This window comes from Octopus bimaculoides, chromosome 15 (assembly GCF_046866305.1).
Source record: "Octopus bimaculoides isolate indiv1 chromosome 15, ASM4686630v1, whole genome shotgun sequence".
NCBI lineage: Eukaryota > Metazoa > Mollusca > Cephalopoda > Octopoda > Octopodidae > Octopus > Octopus bimaculoides.
The window spans coordinates 54035872-54060993 of record NC_142942.1 but is presented as its reverse complement, the minus strand read 5'-3'; the positions used below and the strand labels follow the sequence as shown (position 1 = coordinate 54060993).

Below are 25122 nucleotides of genomic sequence, written 5' to 3'. Positions count from 1 at the left end.
TTTAAAAAATAAATCGCACTAAAAATTTTCTAATGTTATTATTAATTATTTTTAAGCGCATACAACACAAACATACATATATATAAATATATATAAAATCGTACATAGATTTCAAGGTGACTATTTTTGTTTGTTTCTCTCTTTTGCTCGGTTTATTTACTGCTGAACTGAACTGTGGAGAAATCGAAGATGGCCAAGTATTTGGAGAAGTTCTCCACCGCTCTGCGAATTATCCGGGAAAACGGAGGTTTAAAGGAGTCCTATATGGTTTTTTATCGGTGAGAAACAAATAGAAACAAAAACATTTCGTTATTTGTTAGAATTTATCGAGAAAATCTTCAAATATTCTGTTATATCATAATGAAATGCATGTAAAACGAAACCCCAACTCTTTGTATTTAATTTGACATTGTGTTTATATAAACATTGCGATGCTGTTAACTTAAACGTGTCTTTTATCTTATAAGACCCTTTTAAAGTTTACCGCTTGTCTCATTATTATCCGCAGCATGTCGTTAGTTATGTAAAGGAATTTATATATAAACCTGTTGTCTTTTGTGGTTTGTTTTCGTTTAACCTTCAGCTTAAAACAGCAAGCAGTAAATATTCTAAATGTTCCGTTGTCCATCACCACCTTCAGAACATTCATGGAATTGTCTTTCCATTCCAAAACACCGACATTACACCTTTTTGTTTTGTAAATCCTGACTTTTCTGGAGGGTGGGGCGAAGTGCGTGATTAATTCAAGGACTATGAATAAACGGTGCCTTACGTGGTCGATCCGCTTGTTAGAAATAACAGCCAAATCTCCGCCATATAACGATCACCGTCTTAAAAATAGGACACAATACATAGTAAAGCCTTAGATGCCTCTCACATGGAATGGTCATAACTGGAACACTCTGCTCATAGGTCTACTTGGTCTGAGTTGGTCTGGAGCTAAACGACAATAATCGCCTAAAATTTATTGTGTCCCCAGTTTCGGTTTTTGAAGGTTAACAAAACCCAACAGAAACGATTTCTTCGTTTGCACATAATCAATTGCTTTTTAGTCGACGGTAAATTTAAACAACTTCTCTGTTGTATATTTTGTCAGGATATTGCAGCAGTGAAGGTCACGGATCTCTTTCTTTGTAGAATGCCGTCGTCTGCTTCAATGAAAATTATGTCGAGTTAGATTTTAATGTCATTGTTGTTCTTTGCCTCTGTCAGACTGAGGATTCTTTCTTAAATGTTTTATTCAGGACAAAGAGTTCAGAATGTGAAATAAATTCGTTTCTTTTGAGGGAGAGATGTTTAACATTTCGGGGACTGGATCCTTCGCGGAAGAAAAGAGACAGGATCCAACCCCGAAAAGTTATACCTCTCACATCAAACTAATTTATTCCAGTGAACAGTAGGATCTGAGCAAACCAGTACTGGCAGTTAAGGGATATAAAACGATTTAAAAGTAGAATAATTTGGTTTGCCACTTGCAAGAGGAAAAGTCTAATATTTGTAACAGTATTTGTCAATGAGTGAGGTTTTCTGATAGTACTAAATACTGTAAGAATCTACATATAATACTAATCTCGGTTTTGGAACTAAATTGTCTTTAAAAAAACCATAGTTCCATCTGTAATAAGTCGTGTTGCACAACTGCTGTAAAACTAGATGATCTATAATAATTTAATGTATTAGTTTTTTGTTTTTTTTCATATTCCATTTTATATAAAATATTGATATATGATAAGAAAGTAATCATAAAAACTTTTAAAAAACTCTATTACATTATTGTGTTTTTCTGAATATAAGCGATTGGGGTAAAACTCAGGACTAAATACAATTCAATCAATCTACACACCCCAAATTAAAATCTTGATTTGGGTGGGAAAAATAGCATATTATTCATGGAGTTTTACACTTTGATTGTGGTTGTTGTCATGATTTAAAACTGTGTTCCATGTGGTTTGACAGGATCTGATCAGCCCTAGATTTACATTCTGTTCCAGTGTCTGCTTTGGTTTGATGTCTATGACTGGATGCACTTCCAGTCTCATTTCAGTATGTACTGGATGCTTTTTTATGTGTGTGTCACCAGTAATAGTGAAGCTGCCATGCTACTCTGCGTCATATAATATACCTCTTGTACTTACAGTTAGCTGGTGCCAGCTATATTTCCTGGGGTGGAGAATACTATTTCATTGGTTTTTTTTTTTTCTTTCTAAAATAAGTTGAAGCTGGAATCTTGGAAATTTACTGTACACCTGAAAACATTCCAGTTGCATTTTTCATAAACCAGTTTTAACTCTGGAGGAAAGAGTTGTCTATGCTTAACATGTGTAAGATGCAGTCTATATGCGGTCGACAGGATTTGTATGTTGCAAAGCCGCCAACAAAACATTTTGGTAAATATGTGGAAGAGCTGAGGCCTTGCTTTTGTGTTTGTCTTGTTTTCAAAGTTTTCAAATCAAAATTAGGATGTGAGATTGGAGCATCCTCAACACTGATAGATGGAAACTGAAAGAAGCCTGTTATGTATGTGTGTGTGTGTTTGTCCCCCATCATTGCTTGACACTTGATGTTGGTTTATGCTCCCCCATAACTTAGTGGAGATGGATAGAATAAGTACCAGGTTTTAGAAGTTAAGTACTGAGATTAATTTGTTCAACTGATCCCCATCAACGTAGCGACCCTGCATGGCTGCTGTCCAATGACCGAAAACTGATAAAAGGTATTGAAAAGAGGTGTAGTGTGAGGAAATGTCAGAAATTCATTGTGGCTGTTGTTTAATCTTGGGCCAGCTCCAATAGAGCAGATTTATGATCACAGGCATTCCAGCCATGACCATTCTATCTTTTTGCATTTCAAAGACTACATTGTCCAGTATGTCCTTTCCATTTTTTTGCAGATGGTAGATTTAACTCATTGCTATTTCAGGCATTGGGAATGACCATGTAGAGGCATTCACACTACATTGTCCACTGTGGTTATTTGTTTAGTAATCCAGATCAATTATGTCTGATCTGGAACAATTAATTCAATTGAGCAAGCAGTCATATACGTAAGTCTGATTTATACATCCATTTATATACACTCTTCTGGCCTGTGACTCTATTGTACAATGTGATGTGGCATAATGTTGAATGACATTCAGAAATGGTCAAAGGGTCTGGAGACTACAATAGGAAATAGGCAAAGTAGGTTCAATCCTGTGTGACTGCCATTCTTTCTTTGCTTTTATTTAATGATAAGCCATGCATCGCTTAGTTTTACACTCTGTAGCAAAAACAAAAAAGTACAGTCTGCATTTTCTTGTTAATCTTATATTCTTTTTTAATTCTAGAACTGATGATTTGAAAACTGGTACATTAATTGGAGAAGATGAATTTGGTAATAAATATTTTCAAAACAAGAAGTATTTCTTTGGTAAGTTTAAATAAAAAAAATTTTCCTGTTTTTTTTATAACTTTCAGTGTCTGAGAAAACAATCTCAAAGACACTCTCAACAAAACAAAACGGCGTGATTCCTAATCAAACTTTGCACTCCAACATCAAAAAAGCCGCTGCAACTTATAGTCGGTTCAGTGATAAAATTGCCGATTTGAACCTTGTAAGTTGGGTGCATCTTATAGGCGAGAGTGTTTTGTAGTTGAGTATGTACGGTACATTGTAACCCCAGTGCCCAACAGGTACATATAGGATGAAAAGAACTGACTCTTCCAAGCTTGTTATCATAGTAATAGAACACGGCTCTTGATCTTCCTACTTTTGAAACTAATTTCTTTCCATTTTGACAGGACGCAGTCGCTGGGTAATTTATAACAAGAAATTCAATGTTGATTATGATGGGAGCATGATACCACCTGCTTGGTATGTATATATATATTTCTTTTATCTTTTACTTGTTTCAGTCATTGAATTGCAGACATGCTAGTGCACCACCTTGAAGGATTTTAGTTTAGCAAATTGATCCAATAAGAACGACCCTTCATCAGTTGTTGGCTGTTTTTCTAGTCTCATATTTTGAGCATTTAACAGCAATATACGCTTTCCACAAAACAGTTGCTCCCGCAAAGTAAATTAAATAAAATTTGGGATTTTATGGAGGGTCAAAATTGGTAACAGAAACAGGACAGTGAAAACAAACAGTAAGGGCTGCTAAGCTTAAATGAGGTTGTGGTAGCGAACGCGTAAATTAAGCGTGGACAGGAGACAAACAAGAACACGTCTTCCTTGTTCCAGCTACAATGGAGAGAAAGAAAGATGGCCGATGGTCACGTGAGCAAGGGAGGGAGAGAGAGTGACAAAGTAATAGGAAAGAATAGTGGGAGAAGAGGAGGTAAAAGAATAAGAGAGAGAAAGAGTAAAAAGATCATATAGAGTGCACATCGGAATTGTTAAGATGAAACTTATCCACATATTTGTATTTGCACAGCCTTCATCCACTCACAAATTTCTACCATTTGTCTTGATTGCTGTTTTAACTTGTGATTACTTTGTCTTGCAGGCATCGTTGGTTACACTACATAGGGGATGTACCACCCAGCGTATCCCCTCCCGTCTCAAAACCTTGGATGTCACCACACATAGAAAACCCTTCAGGAACATGTAAGGAATACGTTCCCTATTCAACAACAAGGCCAAAAATAGAGAGCTGGAAACCTTCACAATGATTTCTGCCTTTTTATACCTTCTGTGTTTTGTTTAGACCTTATTAACTAATAATAAACAGGGCCCATGTTGCCAATTCCTCCATGGGAACCCTGGTTTTTGAAGTGTATCATTGTCAGAGTGGTTCTTTCGGTTTTTCATTGGTTCTTTTTTTTATTTTACATGTTTCTGTACCTAAATATAATACAGAATGTCCATAAATTATCTTTACAATTTGACTGAATAAATTGTGGAAGTCGTAAAGACAATTTATGAACACCCTCTCCTAATAATAAAGGATATACAACAGGCATGGTTGTATGCTTAAGAAGTTTGTTTCCTAATGCGGTTTTCGGTTCAATCCTATTGTGCAGCACCTTGAGTAAGTATCTGACCAAAGCCTTGTGAGTGGATCTGGTAGATGGAAACTCAAAGAAGGCCATCGTATATATAATTTTTTTTGTCCCCCCCCCCCCTCCATCACTTGACAACCAATGCTGGTGTGTTTACGTCCCCGTAACTTAGCAGTTCGGCAAAAGCGACCGACAGAATAAGTACTACGCTTACAAAGAATAAGTCCTGGGGTCGATTTGTTCAACTAAAGGCTGTGTTCCAGCATGGCCGCAGTCAAATGACCGAAACAAGTAAAAGACAAAAAGAATAACATTTTGTAGATGATATATACATGATATATATATTTATTACATAAAATTAGTCATTTATAACATGGACAGAATCTTGGCATATATATATGAATTTTATTTACATTAGCACATACTTTTAAACCTGCAAGAAATGTGACATGATTATTTGTTCATTTTTTTTTTTTTTTTTTTTAGTTGAATATTACTAAAACTATAATATTCTCCTTTTTTTTGGGGGGGGGTCTTTTTCTTTCTTTTATCCTTTCAAAATATAATCGGCAAGTGACAAAAATTTTCACTTATAAATATTTCAATTTTATTCAATAAAGTTTATTTTGAAAGCATCATATCACAACCTGAAATCTTGTTCCTTTTCTGGATAATGAAATGGCATAGAACCAAATGTCATAAATTTTATATTTTTCTTCCCCACCACCATTTTTTTTTTTGTTTTTTTTTGCTGATCACAAGCTCTCAGTTTTATCAGAACATATTGCTGTGAAGAAAAGATAAAAATCGGATTGTGTGATATACATTTCCATGCCAAAGTGATACAGCCACAACAAGTATTCAAAACTAATTTGCAGACGTCACAACCGATCAGGTTCAATTGGCCCTGCAGAATATTTCACAAGTTATTATGGCAGAATCGTTAACACGCCAGGTGAAATGCTAGGCAGTATTTCGTCAGTCACCACCACAACAACAACCCCTACTACTAAAGGCACAAGGTTTGAAATTTTGTGGGGAGGGGACTAGTCGATTACATCGATCCCCAGTGTTTCACTGGTACTTAATTTAGGATCCTGAAAGGATGAGAGGAAAAGTTGACCTTGGCGGAATTTGAACTCAGAACTTCAAGACATGAGATGCTGCTAATGATTCTGCCAGTTTGCTGCCTTCTTGTCTTTTCAATTATAGGCACAAGGCCTGACATTTTTGAGAGGAAGGGACCAGTTGATTACATCGATCCCAACGCTCAATTAGAACTTATTTTATCGGCCTTAAAAGGACGAAAGGCAATGTCAACCTTGGTAGAATTTAAATACAGAATGTAAAGTCGAAAGAAATTGTCACAAAGCACACGATTCTGCCAGCTTGAAAAGAAGAAAAAAAAAATGATAATCTTCTTTTGCAGGCCACAAGGGTTCAAGATGTAGACATTACAAGAACAAGATACAAACAAAACAGTAGAAGGGGGTTTGAGATGAAGGGTTAATGATAATCCATATTATTATCAAAAGAGAAAACAAAATTTTTGTATTTGCACAAAAAAACTTGATTGATATTTCAAAGATGGTAAAAAAAATTAATAAATAAAAAAAAATGAATTATCAAAATGAAAAAAATTTTTTTTTAAAAACCCAAATAATTTATGTAAAATGGTTTAAGATGATAATCTATAAATACACAGGATTAATATTTGCAGAGTGTCTAGTTGTTGTTTAGTCTCGGATTAGTCCCAGTTAAGCAGGAACATGAGCAAAGACAGTCCAACTATGATCATCTAGGACTACACTATCCAATGTGACTTTTTTTTTGTTTGTTTAGGACCACACATTTGGCTGCTGTTTCTAGCAAGGTAAACATATCCCTAGAGGTACTCTCACTGTTTAGAACCTATTAATGAAATGATTTGGATACAAGAGTTTTCTTAAGATACGAAGGTACATGCAATTTGAGAGATTTCTTTGCTAATTCTAGCAGATCAAACAACAGAGAATTGATAGAAGTAATCAAGTACCAGACTAAATAAGTGAATTCATGAAATAATCGAATTGTTTTGGGACCTTATTGTTCACCCTCCATAGTAACTGAACACCTATGACCAGTATTGGTCAATGAGTGACCCTCAATATGGTTATGTTACCAGCTAAAAATAGTAGCAAATTACATTCAGCAGTCTTAAAATTTTGGAAAGACTCGTATAATGTAGTCCTCTGCTGAATGGTCATGTTTGTTATGTATTTGATCACTGGAACTAAACAACAACAGCAATGGCTGGCACTTGATTAATTCCAGACATATGAAAATAAAATGAAAGTTCAACCTTAGTGTGATTTGAACATGGAACAGTGAAATAATGAATGTGACAACAGCACCAAATGTATCAGGTTGAAGAGTCTATGAAATCTTTCTTTTTTTTTCTTGTTTTTTCTTACAATTTTTATAGTCAGTGTAAACGTCTATGAATTTCCAATCACACACACACACACACACACAAACACCCTTTGTGCTTTTATAGTTTTATATTACATTCAGATACAGCCTTTGTATATTTTGCATTATATAATCACTCACACTCAAATCAAGATGAGACGTTTTGGCACAGCCGTTTTGGCACAACCGTTTTGGCACAATTGATTCAATGCTGACTTGTTTGACATCAGACATTTTAACGTGTCTCTCATTCTGCCTCCTCCTCCTTCTTCTCCCTATATGTTCATGTGTGCTCTCTCTCCTCCTCTCTGCATGTGTATCTGTCCAGCATCAAATAAATTGAATGTCCATGTGTTCATGTCAAATCATCAGTGTCCAAACAGCTGCATCCAACTGTCTCATTTAGCACCCACATTGCAATACACACACACATGCGCTTTATTCCCACTTTTATTTGCATACATATACATGACAAAGCATATGAAACATGCACACACTCACACATCTATTTGCCTTTGTACCAAGGTACAACAACAGACAGATCAATAGATCAATAGGCAACAGGTGAATATTTATAAACTTCTATCAGATGTATATACGCATTCATTACACACATACATGTGTAATGTTAGTGCACGTGTGTGTATATATATATATATATATAGATAGATAGATATATAAATATAAATATTTTATAATTATAAGCATAATTATAACAAGGGCTTGGCTTGTGCCTCACCACGCACTGAAAAATAGACGTCAAAAGACACTATTACCACCATAAATTCTCATGGTGGTAATAGTGTCTTTCGACGTCTATTTTTCAGTGGAGGCACAAGCCAAGCCCTTGTTCTAATTATGTATATAATTATAAAATAGTTATAAAATTTACCTATGAGGTTTTATTTCCGCGCTGACCACTTGGTAAAAATCATTAATGATTTTTACCCTTTATTATTTTATATATATATATATATATATATATATATATATATACACATACATACATACATAAATATACACACATACACGTGCGTGTGTGTATCAAAAAAGAAGCTTAAAGTGGAGAAATCACAACAGAATATGTAATTTAAAACCCATGCTAAAGTTAGCATATTTTTCTCTCTCTCCTTTAAACAGGTAAATTCATAATATTCATTCATCCCAAAAAATTTATTTTTTCACTGTAAATTTTCTCAGTAAATGATGTAAAAAAATCTCCAAAAAAATACATATATATATATATAAATTTGGAATTGTGTATTAAAAATATTTTGTAAAATATGTGATCACAACCATTTTGCTAGTAACAAGTGTGGCAAGGGAGGTCACTCATGCTGGGTTTATGTAGTTCTGGACTTTTTTTTTTTTTGTAATTTTTTAAGCCACAGGCCAGCTCTAACCGAGCAGAATTATGTCCTACGACGTTCCAGACATGGCTATTCAGTCTATTTATCAGGCACTGTGTACTCCGATCTATGATATATTACCTCCTTTTTTAGGCAATAAGGTGTGATTCAAGGAGATATGAGCGTTAGTTTTAATAGGTTGATCAACAATGTAATGGTTACCCTGTCGGTTCCAATTTAAAATAAACACGTGAAAATATATCTGTAAAACGTCTCTCTCTCTCACTCTCTCTCTGACACATACACACTCGACAAACATTAAGTTGGTGTTTTGGCTCTCGAGAACCATTTGGTTGTGATGGGTTGACTTTTGGAAGGGATGTCAGTCGGGTTGACCTTATCAAAATTGTTCCATGCCAGTTGTTGAATGGTGCGTAGTTTACTTTCAACAACCCCTAAGAGAGGCCGCATCGATGGCTCCGAGTGCCAGCATTGTTGCATAATGTTCCAACATTCAGAACTGAATGCTTTTAGCTTCTCAGGACGTAAACCTGAAATTAAAAATGTTGAAGAAATGCATAAGTAATTAAAAGCCATATCTCTTGGATATGATATACAGTAGTTTGGTAATACAAAAGAGTAGCAGCAGTTGTAGTAACAGTAGACAACATAAGGGAGAGAAGAGACAGGGAAAATATATGAAGTTAGAAAGAGTTAGATAGAATGAAGAATTACCTCGTTTAACAGCATGCCAGAGATGGTCTTTGCTTGCACAGTCATCAAATGCCACTGGTAGTTGAACCTTACCAGAACAGATATACCAAAACAGGATGCCAAAAGCATAAATATCAACGCTATTGTCGTATCGACCAGTAAATAGCTCTGGTGCCATATGTATGGGTGTGCCAACAATACTGCCGCTCATCATTGCCTCTGGTTTGCAAAATCCAAGATCAGTTAATTTACCACGATTCTGTTTGTCAAGCTAATTAAAAAGAAATAAAAGAGAAAATGTCATCGAATTAATTAAGGTAAGTTTAGAGTGGAAAAAATGGTGAAAAGAAATAAAAAAATTTTTGTCAAAAAGATAGGTTTCTCTAAATTCAATCATTTAAAGTAGTGGTTCTCAACCATTTTTTATTTTTTTTCCAGTAGACCCTCTTTGGTTCGTATTTCACTTGGCCGAACCCTCACAACCGTTCAGCATTGTATCCATTCAACTTCTTGGCTTTGGTTTCTCATCCTTCGGCAAAAATGCATTCGGCATCCTGTCCATGCACGATTTAAATATCCTCAAACTCATGTCAAAAATACAGAACAAAATATTTTCTCAAATTCTGAAAATGTAACACCAGTGATGCACATGGCAGTTGTGTGAAGTTTGCAATGAACCTTCAGCAGTAGATCTGGTAGTTAGTGTGTTAAAGTAACTTCAATTTTTTGGAGGTTAAAATTTTTCTAGAACCTCACCCACCAAATAAAAAGAAACATTTTATATGTATCTATTGTCTGAAAATCTTTCATCACACACCCTGTGACCTCTTCAGCAATTCTCCATCCCATGTGTCTCCTCCACTTCTCTTTAGTCCATTCTATCTTTCTATGGACTAAACTGAATAAGAGGAGACATGTAGAGAGTTGCTGCATGTATTGTAACTCTCATAAAAAGATATTTCTTATTGTCCAATTGCTGACAGCAAAAGGAAGAACTTACCAGAACATTTTTCATCTTTATATCTCTGTGCACCAAACCTTGACTGTGAAGGTAACGGATTCCTTCAACTACATCAATGGCAACTTGCAATCTACAAAAATAAAAAAAATAAAAATAATAATAATAATGATGATGATAATAATAATGAGTCATTATGATGGTTAAGATAATGACGGTTTAACTACATCTGTATGAATTAGTTATGTAAGTATAAACAAATAAGAAATAAATACAAGCATCTCTGATGAAGAGGAACTACCCAAAATATTAGTTTTTACTTCTGTTGGCATACGAATGTGTTTTTCTTTTCTTTTTTTTTTGAAAGAAAGGCTGATAGCAAGACTAATGAGTCCTCTTAAGCTCTGTGTTGTTGCTGTTCAAAATCAAGTACTAAACACTTGGAGTGTATTAGGAGTATTTTGTGCCACCAGCACTGGTGGCATTGCCTTGTGGCACGCAAGGCAAGGAGGAGTATCTTATGCTGGAAAGGAACAGATGTTTTGTGAGAGGATCATAAAATCAATGCCTAAAAAAAGAAACATGAAATAATATTAAGAAACTTACCGACTTAACCAGTCTAGGTGCTGCTTAATGGCTGTGTGTAAATCTCGCTGTAACCGATCCATTATTAGCAAGACAGCTGGAGATAATCCGCCACAGTACATATAGTCTATCACAGAACCACGGATGGATACGATACGATCATGTTCCGGAATATTTCTGTCAAAATTAGTCACAGAAAGAAGTATAAATTATTGCGTCTCATTATAATGGCTTGATTCCCTCCACCACACACACACACACACCTCATTCCTGGATTCATCTGACATTACAGAAGGATAATTCTGTAATCACTACTTGTTTCAGTAATTGAACTATGGCCATGCTGGGGCACTGCCTTGAAGAATTCAGTTGAACAAATTGACCTCAGTAATTAATTTCAAAGTCTGGTAATTATTCCATTGGCCGAACTACTAATTCACGGTGACATAAACAAACCAACACCAGCTGTCAAATGATGGTGGTGGTAATGGGGCACAAACACACCCACACACAGATTGAAAAGTAACACAAAGGTAAATATAAAAATGTTTCTTACTTGGCATAAAATAGTTCCATGGCCAAGTCATTCCAATGTTTTTCATCAGGAGGGATTACAGATTTGATGGCACATGGAGAATAATTTCCCCAAGAATTACAGGAATATACAACACCGTACTGGCCTCGCCCTACTTCACGACCCATTTGAGGAATCCCTGGTTAAATTACAAAAGGGAAATTGTGAATAGAAATGGAAATGTCTTTTATAATTTCTTTTTTTATCAAGAATTTCATCATCAAATCTAAAAAAAGGTAAGACAAAACAAAGATTAAAAAAACCAAAAAGAGAAGCTAACATTTTGGGTCGTTGCTCTTCATCTGAGTAACAAATTCTATTTTAAATCATTATCAATGCAGACCATCAACCATTTTTTTTTGTAGTTTTAGATTATTACCATTATGATTTCTTTTTAATATCCATCAATCTGCTGCAGTAGTACTCAATCAGGTGCTGTAAATGATACCATTTGCCTCCTCCCTACTCTTCACATTGAATCCCTTCTACTGTTCCTTGGCATCTGCTCCCCACAACCCACTCCTAGCTCCTTTTTATTTTTCATTTCCTCGACCCATGGCTATAGTAGAAAACACTCAGTTGCCAGCGAGTGGGATTGAACCCAAGACCATGTAGTAGGGAGGCAAACTTCTCAACCCCATAGCCATGCAATAAAGTAATAAATTTTTCTTACCATAGAAAGCATTATCTTTTAACGATGAACTTTCCAGTGCCAACTTGGCAACTTTTGGAGCATGTATTTTTCTAACTCGAATCCGAGAGACTTCAATCTTATCCATTCGGTTGACATGTTTGTGCTCAAGCTGTCTCAAAGCTGTCAGGAATGTCGTGTGGGATTTTTTCAACCGTTCCTTTATTTGTGATGAAATACTCTTTGCTAACCTGTGAGAAAAATTAAATCTATCTTATGGTCAATTCATATTTTCACACAACAACTATATACCTCTTAATTATTGACTGAGAAGTCAAGAGACAAGTTATTGATCTCTGGTTCATTGATTTCTTTCTTGTCTAGGGGGCAATAATTGTATATAAAATAACTTTTTTGATACCAACAGACTTGCTTGTACACAGACATGTTAACACACACACACAAGAGCTTCACTACGTGGACAAGGAACTCACTTTGTAGCCACGTGCTTTCAAGTATTATTTCATAGCATGGCACTGAGGGTAAGTCTCTTCTTCTGGGGCCTAAGACTGACCAATGCCTTGTGAATGGAAATAATATGGAACCGATGCTGGTGTATTTACATCCCTGTAACTTAGCGGTTTGGCAAAAGAGACTGATAGGATAAGTACTAGGCTTACAAAGAATAAGTCCTGGGGTCGATTTGCTCGACTAAATGCGGTGCTCCAGGATGGCCGCAGCCAAATGACTGAAACAAGTAAAAGAGTAAAGAGTAAGAGTATATCCAAACACACGCACACTTATATATATATATATATATATATATATATGCATATATATATATATATATACAATGAGAGAGAAGGAGAAGTATATTACAGTTAGTTAAGTTATAACAGACACAAAGATTCCTACCTAGATCTTCACATGAAAATGCTCACAGACATAATTCAACCAAATATGAAAAGGGAAGAAAGAGAGAGAGTGACAAAGAACAGAGGGAGAGACAGACAAAGAAGAGCAGAGCAGAGAGAGAGAGAGACATGCTTTTGAGAGAGAGAAATGCTGAACACATTTTTGATCGTTCAATTAAACATAGCTTGTGTCAGTCTTGCCTGGTTTGTTAAATGTCAGTGAGAAGCCTACGCAGGAGAACAACAGTTTTATAAAATGCCAAGTAATGGCAATATATAATGAGACATTCGCATTCATAGAACACATGCATATACATACATATATTATATATATATATATATACAATGGAGTCTGGTGCAGCCCCTAAACTTACCAGCCTCTTGTCAAACTGTCAATAAATAATGCTGTTTCTCAGCCCCTTTACATTTCTGGTCAAGCAGACTTATGTTCGTTCTTAACAATTCTTTTGTTTTGAATTTCGAAGAAGCCATTGTCAAATGAGTTCTTCCCAATTTTAGGACCATTTCAATGTGATTTGAGGAAGATTTAATTCCAACTTCTACTGACTCAATCAACCATGTAAAGCCTTTCTAGGTCAGCCATGATCCAACACACTTATTATCAAAGACTCTCCCACCATGACTTTCCCCAGAAGCTTCTACATTGCTAATCAGTTCTTTTGAGACTGATTTTGGTGTGGTTTGAAGGAGATTAGTCTGTTATTTCTAAAACTGTTTTGTTTGTTAGGCATAAAATTGAATACAGAGCAAAGAGGAAGAGAAAGAGGAGGATGAAAAGGAAAAGGAGGAAGTGGGGGTGGAGAAGAGGTAAAGAAGGAAAAAGTGGAGGAAACACGAAGAAGTGGAGGGAATGGGGAGAGAAGAGGAAAAGGTGGAAGATAAAGAAAAGGAAGAGGAAGGGGAAGAGAAGGAAAAGGATGTGTAGAACAGATTGAACCGATTCCAGTAGTCGCTTGGTCTGCTAGAAATGATAGTCACATCTACAAATCACAGCTTACCATCTTAAAAAAAAAAAGAAAAGGAGAAGTTAGACAAAGTGGTCGTCAGTAAACCAAGTCTGGTAAAAGACAGGCTGGTCACAGCTAGAAATATCTTGGTAAAGGCACCTAAGTGGAGTTAATTCTACCATTTTCAATACAATTAAAGAAGAAAAGCTACTATCTATTGCCCTTGTTTTGCAGAGCTACTGAGACTAAATAGGGAAGAGAGAACGATCTTGACATTCTGAGACCGAATCAAGTCCTTAACCTAACAACAGCTACAATGGTAAGCCCTTCTGATGGGCTTCCATACAATTTCTGTTTCCTGATTTTCACTCACAAGGCTTGAGGTTGCTATAAATCTATGGAGATATTAGTTCCTTCTATGTCTTTCAAACCAAATAAAATGTAGAAAATGAAATGATTAAAGAAGAACAAACCGGCTTTGGCATAAATTGTTTAAGATCTCCACAGCAGCTCGGTTTTTCCAGGCAAGATCAATACGGGGCGGTGTCTTCCAGGGTACCAATAAAATCAACTGAAATATAAATATATTCAAAGATAAGGTTAGGACTCAGAATAAATAAGGGTTTCAAAATTTGGCACAAAGCCAGCAATTTCAGGAGACGGAATTAGTTTGATTACATCAACCCCTGTATTTAACCGGTACTTATTTCATCGACCCCAAACAGAATAAAAGGGGCAAAGTCAACCTCAGTGGATTTTGAATGCAAAACATGATTTGTTATCAGAGGCACAGGTGTGGCTGTGTGGTAATCGCATGGTTCCAGATTCCGTCCCACTGCGCGGCACCTTGGGCAAGTGTCTTCTACTATAGCCTTGGGCTGACCAAAGCTTTGTGAGTGGATTTGGTAGATGGAAACTGAAAGAAGCCCGTCATACATCTACATATATATATATATGTATGTATGTATGTATGTATTCTGTGTGTGTGTGTTTGTCCCCACCATCATTACTTGATAATTGATGTTAGTGTGTTTATGTCCCTGTAACTTAACAGTTCGGTGAAAAGAGACCAACTGAATAAGTACTAGGCTTACAAAGAATAAGTCCTGGGGTCGATTTGCTCGACTAAAGCCGGTGCTCCAGCATGGCCACAGTCAAATGACTGAAACGAATAAAAGTGTATCTGTAATTGTGACATGCACAGATGAGACAAGCCGATATGACTTACTGGGCCAGGCAAGTTGCATGTCATGATGATGATGATGATGGTAATGGTGATGATGATGGTAATGGTGATGATGATGGTGGTAGTGATGATGGTGGTGGTGATAATGATGGTGATGATTTATGATGACAGTGAAAATAAATAAATTTTACCTGCTTCATCTTCTCTAAAAATAACCGCATGAATGACGAACTGGATTCAAAGGTAATTTGGACATGGTAGGCAGCATTCATTATCTATGGAGAGAAGAACAAGATAAAAAATTTTAAAATGCATGGGTTTTCACTTGAGACAATTAACGAATGGTAGGTGCTCCAGCATGGCAACAGTACAATAGCTGAAACCAAAGAAGGAGAATGAAAACAAAGATAATGCTTTTAGAAAAATAAAAAGAGAAATAAACAAAGCTTGTAACAATGTAGAAAGCTTTAAAAAAAATCGTTATATTTCAAGCACAACGGCCCTTCTTCAGCACAATACAGTCAAAGAAATGTGCGTTTACATAGATCCTGCCATTTTGGATCGCCTGGTGTTTGAGTTAGCAGCAGCAGCAACTCCCCAACATTATGCAATGAATTATAGCCAAAAGCGGTTCTTTTAGAGTACAAGAGGAACATTCTAAAAGATTAAATCATGTCGTAACTTGATGTTGATTGGTTGCTTAATAGACTGATCATGTGAAACCAGTGTGTTTCGGTTGTGGTGTCTAACTGGTTAACTAGTGGTTTGGTTTCAAATCACTGCTACAAAAATATGGAATAATTACCTGTTTTAAAGCATCTGTAGTTCGGGCACCATCAGCAAATTCAGAATCTGTTTCCAGGTTTTCCAATGTCCTCGTCAATGTTCCTGCACGATAGTAGTACTATCATTATCATCACCATATACACTTGTGTGTGCGTGTGTTTATGTGTGTGTGAATATATATGTGTGTGAGTCATCTAAAGAGACCATAAGTCAGGGACAAGATGCACTTGTATATGTCAGTAGAATGGGTATATCATCTGAATTTTATAGTATTAAATATCCATCGCAGCTGATCTTACAAATCACCATATTTCCTTCCATATGGGCTATTTCTGATGAGCATAAGGTTATATAATACAGTTCTATATTTAAGAGATGAGGAATTATGTACATTATTTACATTTGACGGATATTTGTCCTCATCTTGTTTGTTGTTAACACATCTCGGCTAATATACCCTCCATCCTTCATCAGGTGTCTTGGGGATATTTTGAACCTGGATTCTCATTCCTAAGGTATTTTTCGATGTTATTATTATTATTATTATTACTCGGAATCTTGGGGTTAAGAGCACAGGCTACTAACCCCAAGATTCTGAGTTTGATTCCAGGCAGTGACCTGAATAATAATAACAATAATAATAATAATAATGATAATAATAATAATAATAATAATAATAATAATGATATCGAAAAATACTTTAGGAATGAGAACCCAGGTTCTAAATTCCGCAAGACACCTGATGAAGGCTGGAGGGTGTATCACGAAACTGATTGGTAAGATCAGCCATGACAGATATTTAATACTATAAAATTTAGGTAATACATACATACAGACACACACACACACACACACACATCAGGTAGAAAATATTTTAGTGGCAAAACACATGTGGTTGGATATATACAGAAAGAGAAAAGATGAAAAAACACAGAAGATTTGTTTTACAGGATTAATGAATGTATTTAAAGTCATAATAATAAAGATATATCATTTTGTACAAAATAAGGTTTTGTTCTTTCAACAAAGAACCGGTTTTGCATTGTTCATCATGCTAAGGGCTGAAAAATAGACATATTGCTAGGGGGAAAACATATTACTAGGGCTCCTAGTAATGAGTAATGCAAAACCGGTTCTTAACTTTAATTATGGTGAAGGAACAAAACCTTATTTTCTACAAAATGGTATAATATCTTTTTTTATTATGACTAAATATATTCCTTAATCCTGTAAAACAAATCTTCTTTGTTCTTTCATCTCTTTTCTCTTTGTGTATATATATATATATATATATATATATATATATATATATATATATATATATATATATATATATATATTCATCTTAGATGTGCATGGGTGCATTCAACAATCTTGAAGCTACAAAATAATGCGTAATTCAAAACAATGGAAATAGATAAGCATTACATTTGTTATAGTAACCTGAATGCTAACAGGATAATTTACCTGTACAAAAACTATAACTTACCTGTATAAAGTTCTTTCAAGACATTCACAGAGTTTATTAGTTTATCGGCGATTGCTATATTCAATTCATTAAGCACAAAGTTTTGGATTTCACTCGTGCATTGTTTTATATCAGCAGAGTTTTTCAGTTCTCCGTCTTCAGAAATCTCGATTCCTTTGAATGACAATGGATCGATGGAAATGTTAGGAGGGTGAAGCATACAGTATTGTGAGGCATATTGTTTTTGAAATTAACATTTATAAACAAAATAATACTGTCTTATGATTTTGTATCAACCATATTCTTTACTGATATGTATATTGTGTGTGTGTGTGTGCATGTGTATGTGTGTTCGTGCACGTGTATGCATATATGTATGTGTGTGTATACATTAGTATTGAACAGGGAGAATGAGTGCTCAACATTGCATTGGTAGATAAATATTCTTTATTTGTGGAGTAATAAGGCAACCAATGGTTTCATGTAGAAAAGATCTCCACAATTATTTTTGGATAAGAATACACAAGGTTACACAGGACTATACAAGATTTCAATGTGTATGTGTGCGTGTACACGCACACACATGTATTATATCTGGTTAATACTTTTGTACTTAAGGTTTCATTTTAGTATCTAACACTTTGGATACACTGAACTTCAGCAGACTGCTACAGTAGTTGAGGAAACAAAGGAAAGCCTCAACATAATGAAAGGAATATTTATTTCTTTTCTTGATTTTCTGATGAATCATGAATTTGGAATAAAAAGAAAAATATTAATAATAATTCCTATGGTAAAATTTTAACCAACTAAAATTTCATATTATCATTCATATAACAACAACAACACTTTTTTATTCTTTTGTTTCAGTCAACTGACTGTGGCCATGCTAGAGCACCACCCTTTAGTCAAAGAAATCAACCCCAGGATTTTAAGAATTTATCAAAACATGATGAATTTAAATGGAACTTATGAAAACAAGACATTTGTACTCAGAGTCAGAGCCGGTTTCAGCCGGGTTGGTAGCGAAAGGGTTAAAGTTCATATTTACATAATATACTATATTGATTTGTATGCCTATATGTAGTAATAACAATTGTCGGCTATTATAGTTTAACTTACCAACAAACTGGTGTTGGACCATTTTCTCTTCAATATTCTCAATAAGACCGCTTATTGTTTCTTGAATAATGTCAGTGATTTCTTTGTGCTTGGAAGCAGAGATATCTATTAGTTCTTGATAGAGCTCTTTCTCTTTTTTCTCAGCATATTCTAGCTTTTTAGGTGTCATCTGCAGATCTCTGGTCATCTCAAAAGCAGATAAAATAAAGGTACCAAGGCACCGTTCGTGTACATTGTAAAGTACAGTTGATGCATTAATTAGATATCGTTTCAGCATATTTTCCACAAAACGTGACAGCATCTGACTAAAATCCTTTAAGTCCTCAACAAGGCAAGTTTCAACTTCAAAGTAATTTGTAGTTATATTCTTGGGACCATCCAAATTGTCGGTGAAACCAAGCCTGTCTAACTGATACATTAGCGTCTCAGATATTCGCTCTGGCACACAGTTTGGTTCTTTACAGATAGGTTCATTAGGAGCACCATCAGGGGCATCTGTATCAATCGTCTGTTGCCAAGTAGGAGACACACGAGCGAACAGAATTGGCTCCAAACAAGATAAATGCTGAAGTATGGTAAGTTCCTCAATTTCCTGTGAAAATAGCAAAAAAACACAAAAGATAAAAATTGATAGTTTATAATATTTTCTAGTTTATCATTTAAATTCTTGTTTACATAGACATCTTAGATGCACCCAAATTTCAGAAGCGCATGGGATGGTGTACACACAGTCTTTGGTCATATTCTCTTCTATTGGTGGTTTTACTCGAAGGAGATATTTGCAAAGTGTTGTATTATATACATTGTGTACAAAATGAAATGAATGCTAATTTTCAAATTAAAGAAAAAAAATCCTTTACTGAGTTTACAGTGCAGTTAAACTTAACAAAAGCAGTTGAAAACAGCTGAAATTTAGTCTAATTAGTAACATATGTAATTAGTAACCCTTTATTAAAAATTTAAAATACATAGTGGAAGTCACATTTGTCTAGATTTGAGACTTATAATATCTATAAGATTTTTTTTTTGCTTACCTTTTCAGAAAGTGTTTTACCCTTGAATGTGAATATAAATATGGGCAGAACATTTTCCATGTAATTCTTCAGTATTTCTTCCATTTCTTCCGTGGAGACATTGCTCGGTGCTACGATGATTTGCGCTCCAGAGTTCAGTATTTTGTCATCGAGTGTGATCTCAAGAGTACTGAGAGCATCACTGTCTGTGGTAACCTCTTCTCTGTTGATAACAATGTCCTCTTTGTGAACCTGCGTGTGGCTGTCCTTCTTACCTTGGAGACCTTCAATAACAGTGTAGCCATAGGAGAGAATGAAGGTGGCACAGGCCACTTCGCCATATTTGATGAGGAGTTCCCGTGTGATTAGTTCATCGTCGTAATTACAATCAAACGTTGGAAGGATGTCCTCTTCTACTATTTCATTGACAATGCAGCTTTTGGTGTAGATGCTTTGCCCCAGGATCACAAATGTCAAGGGCTTACAAGATACGGACATGATTTCTGCATTTTCTTCACTGAGCAGTAAAGTATCGGGACCTTCAAGAAAGGAAAGAAAATTAAAAAAGGGTTACTTTTACTTGTTTCACTCATTTGACTGCGGCCATACTGGAGCACCACCTTTAATCGAGCAAATTGACCCCAGGACATATTCTTTGTAAGCCTAGTACTTATTTTGTTGGTCTCTTTTGCCAAGCTGCTAAGTTACGAAGACATAAACACACCAACATCAGTTGTCAAGCGATGGTGGAGGTGGTGGGGGGACAAAGACAGATACACAAATACACACACACACACACACACACTGTAGATGTACATATATACATGTTATGAAAGACATGTGAGAGGGACAGGCCGTGAGTCATTGTATATAAATGTTTCCATTGTCATTTTGTTTCCTAAGCAAACCAATGTTTCATCACCTAAAAACAAAAGATTGTTTTAAATCCCTAATTTTTTAATAAGAACTATCCACCCCCCACCCCCATCACCCCACCCCCACCACCGAATCAAACAAAAACATTGTTCGTACAAGTGGTGCAGCTGAGGAATATCTGAATACGTAATAGTTATTCGTTATACACGAGTTTAACATTTTAGGCTGACGACATAAAAAAGCAAAACATTAACATTGAGTTTAATATCCGGAATAGAAAGACAAAAGATCTGTATTAGGAATGTATACACACACACACATACACACACACACACATATATATATATATATATATATATATATATATATATATATATATATATATATACACAGGCATAAGATTGAAGTTTAAAGGAAGCGAGAATGAATGAATTAATTGTAATAAATAAATTGAAATAAAAGGAAACTATTAAACAACAAAAACATGAATTAATAACAATAAGAGAAAGAAAACAGGTATTTACACTGTTTGTTGTTATTTTCGTAAGTGAAGTTTTGTATTAATAATTTGGTTCAGAATTACATGCAAGAGATTCACATTGGGTGAGATTACAAAAGGATGAATGCATGTTCTGTTCATTTCTTTGTATAATATTGTTATAGTGGCTTATAGTGGTAGGAAGGAAAAGAAGAAACCCCCCCCCCCCCCCAAAAAAAAGACACATCTGTCCATTATATTTTATACTTCAAAAGAGCCAGGACATTATCCGAACGCAATCTAGGGCATTAACAACTACATTCATTTTCAAAATAACAACAAATACTTTTTAAACAGGAATATAATGAAAACAAAGAACTAAATAAAAAAACACACAGAGGAAGAGTAAAAGCATTTTGAAAATTTCTGATCAGATTTTTTTTTCAAACAAATTCTTCATTTTATTCTCTACTGTATTATGTTTATCATTATCATTAATATTCTAGCTTTTATTTGTTTCAAGCACTGAACTGCGGCCATACTGGGGCACGCAACCTGAAGGGGTTTTAGCCAAACAAACTGATCCGCCAGAACTGAATTTTTAAATCTGGTACTTATTCTCATGTCTCTTTTGTCAAACCGCTAAGTTCCAGGGACATAAACAAACTAACACTGGTTGCCAAGCATGTGGGAGGAGGAGGAGGACAAACACACACATGATGGGCTTCTACACAGTTTCTGTCTACGAAATTCACTCACATCATTTCCCAACCACATGGTCCCGGGTTCAGTTCCACTGCATGGCACCTAGGGCAAGCATCTTCTACTATAGCATTACTATAGCTGACAGAAAGAAAGAAAATAAATAAGAATGTATGTGTGTGTGTGGGTGATTTTGCCCTCACGGCATACAAGTAGAAGTAAATTGTCAGCACCATTGTACTAGCTGTATCAGTCATTTTCAATCTACTGCAAAAATATGTCAGGCCATGTGCAGGCCTGTGAAACAGGTGATGGTCAGCGACTAGAACATGTGGCTGAAGAAAATCTGCTTCAATGATCCACCCAGGCATGGAAAAGTGAAAATTAATATGATGGTGGTGGTGATGACGATGACGACCATGATGATGATAATGGTGATGACTATATAAAAAAAAAAATTGATTACTTTTGCAAAATAAATTATCTCCGAGATAAAGCAATGTTTGAAAGATTAACCTCACAGCAAACTGGGTATTGAGGTCATTTAGTGCAAGTACTGGCTTTTAACCTTGGACATAGAACTACCATGCTATGATAGTAAGGTGGGGAATTCAAGTACACACACACACACACATTTACATACGAGCACATATATGAACATGCACACACTTAAATATACAAAGAAGAGGCTGCCTCTATGTGGCTTTTTAAGCTGCTAGACAGAGAAGCTAAATCCCTTTCCAATTACACCTCACCTCAATGTCTTGGCAAGAAAAAAGAAAAAAGCCTATCAGATTATTTATCTTTACACATACCATGTCTAAAAACAAAAATAAGGAGTGGCGACCTGTTGATCATTGGCTCGGTCAAAAGGGTCAACTCCACTCGGAGCTAAGATAGTAACAAGGTCAAAAAGTTTGTTTGTTTGTTTGTTTTTTTTATTCGATTTTAAGTATATGGTGGTGCTCCAGCATGACCACAGCCACTTGGCTGAAACGCATAAATAAATAAATAAGTTAATTAACTAATTAATTCATCTCTTCTCTCCACCACCACCACCCCAAAAGATGTAATTGAATTAATGAAAAGGGTCAGATAAGTTATTTCCATTCATTTATTCTGTTTTTTGTTGGTGGCAGAGAAGATTAAATCCTGTGGAAAATCTAAAATTAGTAATGATAGAATACCTCACCATCATCATCACCATCATCATCTCTCACAACTGTCCTCCTCACTTAAGCCCCCACCCCTTCCGGTAACCCCTTACTTGAACACAAACATGCTTAGGAATAAACCTGTAACAGCTGGAGCCAGAAAATTATAGTTCACCACTTCTTAAATGGACGAAATCCTCCTTCTCCTCACAGCAGACAGTTTAATGGAACCCCTGAACAATACAAATTCAAACGGATGAGATGATGTAGGGATGCACAAAGGTCAGATGTCTAAGATAAAGGCATCATTATCTGAACCCCTATGACATCGAATGAGATTAGTTTATATAATTTTTTACTACTACTACTACTACTACTACTAATAATAATAATAACGAAAACAATAATGATGATGATGATGATATTCAAATAGCATTCACATGACAAAAACTGAACAGAACCCAATACAATTTTCCTGTCTTTTTTTTTAAATTTGGTTTTTGTTATCCAGTTATATTTTTTAATTTTTTATTTCTCTGGTGCTCCGAGAAATCCACAATTAAATCAGAATCTGATGCTAAAAATAGAATTGGTGCAATTTTATTAATCATCTTCCTTTACAAATGGCCAGTGTGATTCAAACTTTTGAATCATGAAAGAGGGAAAAAAAAATTTGAAGATATGAAAGCCAGAGGGCAAGCAATCCTGACCCTTCTACTTACAAAGAGAACATTATAACAATTACTATTTAAATCAATCACAAACCAGTATCTACCTGTAATAACTAGACTAATGTGTATACTATTCGTTGTTGGTGGTGTGATATTACAGCAATGTCACAATATGACATAATCTGAACTGAGACATGAACTTACAAACATGATCAATAGCACAAAGATAAAAATACAGCAGATAAATAAATACTATTGTTCTAGTGAGAGGCTGAGATTTTGTGATAACTGTTGATTGCGTCACTGCTTCATTTTCACCTTGACTTAAGAGCTTGGAAATGGGTGAATAGAACTGTAACTACACACACACACACACACACACACATAAATATGTATGTGTATGTGTGTGTAGGTATACATGTGTGTTGTATGTATATGTGTATATATTTATATATGCACACACAAACACACACATATATATTTCTCTATATTGTGAGTTTTGTATTTTCTCAGAAATATATTAGTTTAAACCAGATATATTAGTTGTGATAAGGTCTTTTTTCTTAGAATTTTTAAAACTCAAATAATAGCTTTTTATTGATTATATACATAGATAAAAGACAAGTAACAATTCCCTTATCATTCATCTTAGTCACTCAACCAAGATAATACTGAAGTATATACAAAGGAGTGCTGAAAAGGTCCTGGTTTTAAGGGTATCGTGAAAAGCCTGGATGGAGGTCCAACCTTTCAAGTTCTTCTACCGAGCCATCTCTTCTGCATCAATTCACAGCCGACCAGCAAACGAGCAAAGCACATGCATTATGTGTGTTCAATGTTGTGTGTGTGTGTGTGTGTGTGTGTGAATGCGTACCTGTATTTGTCTACACCACCACTTCACAACCGGTGTTGGTGTGTTTACATCCTTGCACCTTAGTGGTTCAGCAAAAGAACTCCATAGAATAAGTACCAGGCTTTATAAAAATTAAGTCCTGGTGTTGATTCATTCAACTAAAAATTCTTCACAATGGTGCTCCAGCATGGCCACAGTCAAATGATTGAAACAAATAAAACATAAGCAATACATAATTTCACACAAAAACACACACACACATATGTGTATACATGTGTGTGTGTATGAAATTGTTTGTTTGTATCTATGGGTGTGTGCATGCACTTATATGCAATGTCATAAAAGAGGTCTTCGATTTATTTTTAGGAAGTTTATCAAGTTCCCCAATATCTCTGTTCTACATCCTTATCACAGTTGTTCCTATCAGTATTGGGACTCACCCAGCTACAAGGCCACAATCAGAAGAATCATTCTCACTTCACGCTTTGTTACATATCTTAATTGACAATGGAGAGCAGAAGCGTAAACACAATGTCAGGAAGATATGAACTTAAAACTTTTATAAATGGATCTCAATCAGAATTTCAGACCATCAGTAGGCACAGTTGTGCTCTTCAGCCATGTGGTTTTGGGTTCAATTCCACACCACTGCCTCTTGAGCAAGAGTTTTCTATAACAGTGCTG

At 35.4% G+C, this 25122-nt stretch overlaps 2 protein-coding genes across 2 annotated transcripts; one reads left to right on the top strand and one right to left on the bottom strand.

Moving 5' to 3' along the window:
• The first annotated feature begins 174 nt into the window (after window positions 1-174).
• LOC106878167 (NADH dehydrogenase [ubiquinone] 1 alpha subcomplex subunit 12) lies at window positions 175-4760 on the top strand. The gene is made up of 4 exons (XM_014927307.3): window positions 175-278; window positions 3326-3408; window positions 3780-3852; window positions 4490-4760. The coding sequence occupies exons 1-4, from the start codon at window positions 190-192 to the stop codon at window positions 4653-4655; spliced, it is 411 nt and encodes a 136-aa protein (XP_014782793.1). The 5' UTR covers window positions 175-189; the 3' UTR covers window positions 4656-4760.
• Window positions 4761-8588: 3828 nt separating this feature from the next.
• Window positions 8589-20374, bottom strand: LOC106878168 (dual serine/threonine and tyrosine protein kinase). The gene is made up of 12 exons (XM_089363880.1): window positions 19726-20374; window positions 18692-19283; window positions 17591-17743; window positions 16121-16203; window positions 15507-15590; window positions 14603-14700; window positions 12290-12498; window positions 11599-11755; window positions 11064-11219; window positions 10500-10590; window positions 9521-9770; window positions 8589-9336 (listed from the first exon to the last, which is right to left on the bottom strand). Exons 1-12 carry the CDS (start codon window positions 20200-20202, stop codon window positions 9104-9106), a joined length of 2583 nt encoding a protein of 860 aa, XP_089220006.1. The 5' UTR covers window positions 20203-20374; the 3' UTR covers window positions 8589-9103.
• Between the last annotated feature and the right edge of the window lie 4748 nt (window positions 20375-25122).

Bases quoted from the DNA above. Each gene is read 5' to 3' on its own strand.
- LOC106878167 (XM_014927307.3), top strand. From the start codon at position 190: ATGGCCAAGTATTTGGAGAAGTTCTCCACCGCTCTGCGAATTATCCGG. The intron at 3,409-3,779 runs GTAAGTTTAAAT...CCATTTTGACAG, and splicing joins AAACAAGAAGTATTTCTTTG to GACGCAGTCGCTGGGTAATT. The intron at 3,853-4,489 runs GTATGTATATAT...TTTGTCTTGCAG, and splicing joins AGCATGATACCACCTGCTTG to GCATCGTTGGTTACACTACA.
- LOC106878168 (XM_089363880.1), bottom strand. From the start codon at position 20,202: ATGTCCGTATCTTGTAAGCCCTTGACATTTGTGATCCTGGGGCAAAGC. The intron at 16,204-17,590 runs GTAAGTTATAGT...ACTATCGTGCAG, and splicing joins CTTGAAAGAACTTTATACAG to GAACATTGACGAGGACATTG. The intron at 11,220-11,598 runs GTAAGAAACATT...TAATTTTGACAG, and splicing joins ATGGAACTATTTTATGCCAA to AAATATTCCGGAACATGATC.